A 7727-nucleotide genomic window follows, 5' to 3' on the forward strand; every position below is an offset into this window, starting at 1 on the left:
CTGGGGGATCAGAGAGGGCTTGCTGTTTCTCAGCACCTTCCCCTAGGAGAGATTGCTGAGGAACAAGTCACACACCTGCCCTCCCTCTGTTTGACCCCTCCTCTTGCAACCAAGCATGGTGGCCCTGTCCCGTGTGGCTGTACCAGTAGAGTGCCTAAGGAACACCGTGTTGTAGGCCTTAGGAGTGAAAAAGCCAGTGTGTTGATCCTCTAGTGATTGATCTTGTTACATCTCTTGGGTGCACACTGTCCATGCTCACTAATCTTTCTAAGACAAACAGAGAAAGGCTCTTGTGAGTGCAGATAGAGCTCCATATCGTACCTGAGTACCCGATCCAAGCGGCCTTCTAGCAAATTCACAGAGTCCACATAAATCTCTTGCAGACAGCGAAGGTTCCTAAACTGAGAGGCTGAGCCAAGAGGACTTCATGCTTGTGGTGCATGGACCACTGTTATGCAACGTGTGACACCCAGCTGAACAGTATCAGCATTGTGCCGTGAGTGGGGGGCCCATGTGAGGACCATTTCCAACAGGAAAAAGAGGAGACCTAGTAGTGCAGTGGGTTGTCCTGGGGGACTGTGTCGTGGTGGCTTTCCTTGTATGAAATTCGCTGTTGTCATCACTGAAGGAGCTCAGGGCCTTATTATCACTGAAGATGGCTGCAGTACTTTGAAGGGAGCTCTGGTTCTTACCTTGAGCATCACTTGCTGGCTGCAGTGCAGATCCCTCAGCCTGCTGGCACAGATCCTTTATCGAGCTGACACAGACTTTCTGGTTTCCACAACTGACCTTTGGGCTTTTCCAGTGCAGATCCTTGCTGCAGACTTGCACGATAAATTACATGGACACTAGATCTCAAGCTGGACCCTTGGAGGATATCTTCATGGGCTCTAGCACTTCAGCTGGGCTCATGCAGGTTATTTCCCTGGGGTCTAGTACTCAACTGGCTTCTGTAACTCTTAGTGTGGGGCAGATTTCCTGCACTCTTTTGTATTTCACTCTTTTGATGACTCATAAAATAATCCTACAAATTACGTGTTCTGAGCTAAATAGTTTTGCTTGCAAACCATGAGCATAACAATGTTCAAGCCCAGCATACGCCAGTTAGATATGCAGCAAGGGTCTGGTTCACATAAAAAATTAAATAAGCCAGGCATGGTAGGACATGTCTGTAATTGCAGAACTCAGTAGGCTGAAGCAGGTGGATCACCATGAGCCTGACTCCAGCTTGGGCTACACATTGAGTCCAAGTCCAGCAGGATATACACAGCTAGACCCTGTCTTAAGAAACAAACAAATAAAAACAGCACATGATGACCATGCTGTCTCAGCTTCAAAACTTGTTGATATTATAGGCATGAGGGACAACATCTAATTCCGTTGTGACACTTATGATCCCCTACAATCCCTGAGGACAGGGAGGGACACTTAGCCTTTGGTAAAGGGTTTTTCCAATACTTAGCAGAGTGAACTGTCTTGAGAAGGTGAAATCTCAGAGAGGAGCTGCTGCAGATTTGAGAGAGCAACTCCTATTGGCAGGCGAGGGGGAGACACATTTCCAAGTCTCCTTGGGGAGATTGGAGAAGAGGAAACAAGGCTACAACCCCAAGACCCCATCAAGCTAGTGGATCTGACCCAAGGCATTTGCCTTTAGTGTCACGGTTCTGCCCACAGCAGACATTATCCAGGCAGGATGGACCCACAGGCAGTGGCCATGGCTTCAGTTTGCAAGAGATGAATACGAGGCTGAGGAAACCGCAGGTTCAGAAAGAAGCAGTTGAGGAACTGAGGTAAGCTAGGTGGAAAAGGCCTAGTGACAGTTTGTGCTGATTTTTCCTGTGTTCTGTGGCCCTGGTGGTCGAGCAGTCAGCCTTTGCTCCAAGCTGTATCTCTGTTCCTTGGTTTATTGTGCTTTGTGTGCATGCACTGTGGTGTCACTGCAGCCCCAGGGGAGTGCCCTTCCCCTGGGCAGTAAAGCACTTTGTCAGCACAGCCAAGGACCAAAAACCAAGTCTCCTAAATCCACTAATGAGCAGTGTTATGGATTTTGCCCTCAGGTTCACATGAAGGGTTCCAGGAAATGACTTCCTCCCAGTACTCTTAGCCTGCTTCACACATCAGCATGGCCTTTGTGGCCCAGGACTCTGCCACCAAAAGGTTTGCTGTCACTGCCACTAACATGGTCACACTTTCCCGGGCAGCTTCCCATTTGTTTCTCACACCCGGGGTTCACCGGTGGCTCCCACAGCAGGCATGGCCCTGGTCACAGCTCCCGCTGTTCCCAAAGGAACCCTACAAGCAAGAGTACCTCCCTGCAATGCATTTTGTGTGGGCAAGCTTAGGTGAATCCAAAAGAGGCACAGGAGGGACAGGGGAAAAGCAGGGCAGAGAGGACCAAGACGGTTATGAGGGCACTATGGAACCTGAGGGCAGAGGACTAGCAGTGCAAATGCAGTGTAGTCATTTAGACGGACTCTGTTTCAAAACAAACTTTCTGTGAATGCAGCTCAGTGGGCAGGCTGTACGATGAGTACCAGTGAGAAGCGTATTTTAGGAAGGGGGAGAAATACCAGGAAGCATGGAGGGAACATGTGACTGGAGAAAATCAAAGATGGGAGGGGATGAACAACATTGAGTATCTCTATTGGCTGCTGTGAGTCCCTGAGGCCAAACCACATTGACCAGACAACGCAGGGTCTTTTCTCCCCACGGACTGCAGATTCGTGAGCTCTGAGGTGGAAACAGGGACAATGAACATGGAGGAAACCAGATGCTTCACATGACAATCTCTTTATTTCTGATCATTGTTTACATTCATGCACACATTCATCTCAAGCTGGTTTGACATCGAACCAGTCAAATTCCTAGATCTGCTTGTGTCTATGTCCTAAGTCCGCAAAGGTGACTTCTCTTCTCAAGTCGGTGATTCTCCAAGGTTGCTGCCTGCTGGCCCACCTGTGCTTCTCTCACTCACACTGACCAATTCTCTGTGTTCCTGGGCCCAGGAAGGAAATGAATGATCTGTGCATTCAACTAGATGGGGATGCAGTCTGGGCATGGTGGAGGGTGCATGTTGTAGACTTTCCAGTGGCAGCAGCGTTCACAGTGAAAAGTACAGAAGTAGACTGTCCTGGGATGGTTTATGGGCTTCAGGATCCTCCTAAGGTCTTCAAGTTCCTGGTTTCGTAGATGGGGGTCAACCCCATGGCTAGCAAAGCAAAGGTCTGGAGGAGCTGAGTACACCTCCAGGATTAAGTTGCTCAGCCTGGCGGTGTGGCAGAGCAGCTTCCTCATGGTGTCTGTGGACACGAAATTCCTCGCGAAGCAGAAGGCAGTTAGCTGGGAGCAGCAGCTCAGGGAAGGTAGAAAGGCACAGACCTGCGCATCTGTGATGCCACAATTTTCCAAGTGCAGGGTGGTCAGGGTGGCTGCAACATTCTTGAGGAGTATTTGGAGGGGCTCAGGGCTAAAGTCAGTCATTGGGATACAACTCAGAACCAAGACTTCCAGGTGTCTGGTCTGCTCAGCCTGGGGCAGCTGGATCCAGTCAGAGTGTGAGAGCTGGCAGTGAGTTAATGAGAGAGTCTCCAGCGGGGTCGGGAGGCACCTGCAGAGAGACCAAGCAGTTAGATGTGCATTTGGTGGGGAAAAGTAGGGGATGGTGGGAACAACAAGACAGTGTACCACGTGTCCCATGAGTCAGCCTAGTCTGGGCGCTTATTTCCCATCACCACTGGGGTGAATCCTGGATGTGGCCAGTCCCCATTACTCACTCCCAAGCAGAAACCACACCTCTCTCTGGATGAGCACAGCAGGAGCCAGGCAGGGAGCAAGCATTAGGCAAGATGTGGGCACAGCTACTGGGCTCCCACAAGAGGTTGCCAGCACTCCATGTCCCTGTTCCCCGACCTGCACCTGTGCTCCTTGCCCTCAGCCTCAGACCCCTGCACCTCCATCTCTTCACCAGGCTGTCCTGATGCAGAAGATTCTCATGAGGACTGCTGAGGGATCAGAGAGGGCTTGGTGTTTCTCAGCACCTTCCCCTGGGAAAGATTCCTGAGGAAAAAGTCACACACCTGCCCTCCCTCAGTTTCACCCCTCCTCCTGCAACTAAGCATGGTGGCCCTGCCCTGTCTGGCTGTACCAGTAGAGAGGCTAAGGGACACCACGTTGTAGGCCTTAGGAGTGAAAAAGACAGTGTGTTGATTGTCTAATGATTGATCTTGTCACATCTTTTGGGTGCACACTGTCCATGGTCACTAATCTTTCTACGACAAAGAGAGAAAGGCTCTTGTGAATGCAGAGAGAGCTCCACATCTTACCTGAGTACCCGATCCAAGCGGTCTTCTAGCAAGTTCACAGAGTCCACATAAATCTGTTGCAGACAGCGAAGGTTCCTAAACTGAGAGGCGATTTGTGTGAATAACTGCTCTCTTTTCCCTGCTGAATGGATGGCCGGCAGAGAGATATCACAGAGAATGAGTCTGTGAAGATTTTGCATCTGGCCCAGGAAAGGGGCAAATTGAGCCAAGGTAAAGAGTGTCCAGCCCTGACCCACAAGGACCTCCTGCACAGAATCAAGGGTCAGCAATTCCAGGAAGTCTTTGGCGGTAGGAAAGCATGCATTTGTTATACGCAGATTCTTACAGTCCAGCTGTACCACATCTTCCCTTTCCAGGGCCCAGTTGATGAGGAAGGCTTCCACTACACACAGAAATCCCTGACTGAGCCAGAGATCTAAAATGACCTTGAAGGGCTGTTTTTTTGTTCCCCTAGAACCAGGCTCCTCTGTTTTCTTCTTCTCAGCTTCTTCAGAGCAAACTTGCAACTCATTTCGAGCCCACACTCTCCAGAAATTCTGGTGCTTGACCCGCATATCTAGCACTTGTAGTTTCAGCTTCCTGTGGGTGAAGGAGAAATGGATGGGAGAATTTAGGCCGGGACTCAGTTTCCTCCTGTGCCTTCCTCATCTCTGAGGTCCATGGCTATCTCCTCTACTCTTTCTACACTCTAGTCCTCTGCTTCTCCCATTCCCCTTGGGTCCAGCCCAGTCCCGACTTCACGTGACTGTGGGACAAGTCAGGAACTTCTTCCTCCTTTCATTTCACAGTGGCCTCCACAGTCAGCTCAGGACCCCAAGTGGCAGTGCCTGCCCAGGTAGGCCAACAATGCAATAACCTTCCTGGACCACTCCCAGGAACACTCAGAAGCCACTGCTTCACACTTAGGCCCCCACTATCCCCAGCACTTTCTGTCCTTCCTGGAATCCAGGGCCCTCCCTGCAGGATACCTTCGATCCACTCACCTGGAGCGAACCTTCTGCCTCAGCAGCACATCAAGGCCATCCATAATAGTGAGGAACATCCTTTCCAGCATCTGGGCATCATCCTCCTGAGAGTCCAAAGTCTCTGCATTCCTTAGGCTTATCAGGCCTCCCAGGGGCAGGCAGGGAAAGGGCCAGGACAGCACCATGGCCTTGAGGACCTCAGCGTGCCCCATGGTGAAGGCCTCCATGAACAGTGCTGGGAAGACCTCCCCTGGCAATTCCTCCAGGGCCTCCATGGTCAAGGTCTTGTCCCTCAGCAAGCTCTGAATTGCCAGGTTCCTCAGTAGGTTTGCGGACTGGGTGCTCATCTTGATGAATGTGGAAGGACAGGGGTGCTGAGGAAACACTGAGGAGAGAGACGTCTTTTCAGGCAAGCTGAGAAACCCCTTCTCACCTGTCAGGAAGCCAACCTGCAGCCAAAATTTTGTGGGCTGACAAGGGCGGCACTGTCCTTAGTCCGTTTGACATCTGTTTTTGCTTCTGGTCCCAGAGCCTTCCTTCAGCTGTAGTGAGCCCTGGAAGAATGTCTGATGTCTCCCGGATGAGGCAGGATGAGAACAAAATGCAATTTCCTACCATAGCATCTAGACGGTGAACCCTCCGTAAAATGGGAGCCAAGGAATCTGAAACTGACTCCCACCAGGTTTAGAAAATATTCTGATCGTCATCTCAAGGAAATAGACAGGAAAATGGAAAGTCCTATGGCCCAGTCCGTAAGTTATTTTGTCTCACAATACACCCAACTGAGAAATTTTAAGCAATGAATCTTCATTTCAAGTAATAGTAGACCCAAATCTCCTCTTAAAGAAGACCTGACAGGAGCTGAACAAGTCTGAAGTGTGTCCCTCTCCCTTTGGTTCCCTGGCTTGTCCCTCACCTGGCAATGAAAACATATACTCCATGGGATGAACACTCAGTGTGGTGAGCAGCTGGCAGGGGAATTTCTTGGGCTGTGAAGCCCCTTGTTGGATGAAATACAATAACCTCAAGAAGTTGTAGTTTAGAGTTTAGGACCTGTGGCCTTCCCAAAGTTTACTTTAATTTTTTTTCCAGTACCAGCAATCAGTCTCACAACTTCACCCTTGCCAGGCAAGTGCTATGCTGCTAAGCTAAATTTCCAGCCCCTCAAATTATTCTTTAGAGCCTAAATTATTTGTTGACAGAAACTCTGTCAATTTTGTGGAAACTCCAAATGTCCTCTGCAATTGTTTCTCATGGGACATTTGCAAATAGCCACTGAGAGAATGTTATTCAGTGCTTCTGGCTATATCATGCGTCCATTTAGGGAGGAGAGGGATCACCTCCAGTGAGGATGATCTTCAAGGCTTGAATGAAAGGCAAGCTGGGTGCCACCTCCCTGAAATCCCAGTAATAGGGAGTGTGAGTCCCACTGAATTTGAGGATATTTTGGTCTACTTAAGAGCTCAAGGCCAGCCTGAATTATGTACTGAGTTGAAATCCAGCTGGGCAACATAGCAAGACCTTGGATCAAAAAAATGATAACCACAAAACCCCAAGCCTGTCTATCTGTAGAGACAGAAGTCACAGGATCATAACTGCCATCTGGAACCTCTGTGCACCCAGGACACTAACTGAGGTTGGGCAGGTGGGGCATCCTCATGGAGCCCAAGGACTCACCAGCTGCAGATTCAGGTGAGGACGACGGGCCTCCAGGAATCCCAGCAAGACCAGCAGAGACTGGACGCTCCAGGACTGAGCACCTGTCCCTCAGACTCTCTCCTCTTTTATCCCCCTGGTTAGCTACACCCTACCCTCCCTGCTCCTCCCTTCCCAGCACACTCAGGTGGCTGATTGGTTCCCACCCTCTCCACCCAGTTAATCCTGGTATTCCTCCCGCCTCAGTCTCTGGAGTGCTGTGATTTCAGGCCTGAACAACCGGGACTGCCACTCAGTTGGAAAGATCATGTCTCAAAATCAGAAATGAAAAAAAGCCTGTAATGTGAGCCTATGCAAATGTACCTGCTTCAATCTCTATTGGTGAAAAGAGTAAAATGGCGGGTGGTGGGGGAGAATCCCCCAGCAGAGCTGTGACACAGAGAAATGGTAGGGATTCCATGTGCTCAGACGCCAGCTCCCTACAAGTGATGGAAAGAAGAGTTCTTCTGAGGAACAACAAATTCTCTATACAGGAGCCCAATGCAGGAAGGGCTGTGTTTCAGGCGGCACCTGTGGCAGCAGCGTGGATCGACCTGGGATGGGATATGTGGATGGGATTCAGGTATAGAGTCTTTCTTCATCCATCCTTCCACTCATCTTTTCCATCCTTCTTTCCTTCCATTCTTCTTTTCTTCCTTCCTTTCTACCTCCCTCCCTCTCTCCTTCCTTCCTTCCCACAATTCCTTATTTTTCATTGCTTGAATAGACCCCTTTAATGGTCTAA

General features: G+C 49.9%; 1 protein-coding gene across 1 annotated transcript; it reads right to left on the reverse strand.

Annotated features, from left to right (window-relative positions):
• Nucleotides 1-3033: 3033 nt before the first annotated feature.
• On the reverse strand, nt 3034-5634 carry LOC102003927 (PRAME family member 20-like). Its single transcript, XM_013510138.1, has 3 exons — nt 5306-5634; nt 4323-4901; nt 3034-3607 (listed from the first exon to the last, which is right to left on the reverse strand). The coding sequence occupies exons 1-3, from the start codon at nt 5632-5634 to the stop codon at nt 3034-3036; spliced, it is 1482 nt and encodes a 493-aa protein (XP_013365592.1).
• Between the last annotated feature and the right edge of the window lie 2093 nt (nt 5635-7727).

This window comes from Chinchilla lanigera, unplaced genomic scaffold (genome assembly GCF_000276665.1).
Source record: "Chinchilla lanigera isolate Chin_1 unplaced genomic scaffold, ChiLan1.0 scaffold00214, whole genome shotgun sequence".
In the NCBI taxonomy this organism is placed as follows: Eukaryota; Metazoa; Chordata; class Mammalia; order Rodentia; family Chinchillidae; genus Chinchilla; species Chinchilla lanigera.

What these genes read in the sequence shown, in the direction of transcription:
- LOC102003927 (XM_013510138.1), bottom strand. Translation starts at nt 5,634, where the DNA reads ATGAGCACCCAGTCCGCAAACCTACTGAGGAACCTGGCAATTCAGAGC. An exon ending in AGGCAGAAGGTTCGCTCCAG is followed by an intron (nt 4,902 to 5,305) that starts GTGAGTGGATCG and finishes CTTCACCCACAG; the next exon opens with GAAGCTGAAACTACAAGTGC. An exon ending in CGCTTGGATCGGGTACTCAG is followed by an intron (nt 3,608 to 4,322) that starts GTAAGATGTGGA and finishes GTCTCTCTGCAG; the next exon opens with GTGCCTCCCGACCCCGCTGG.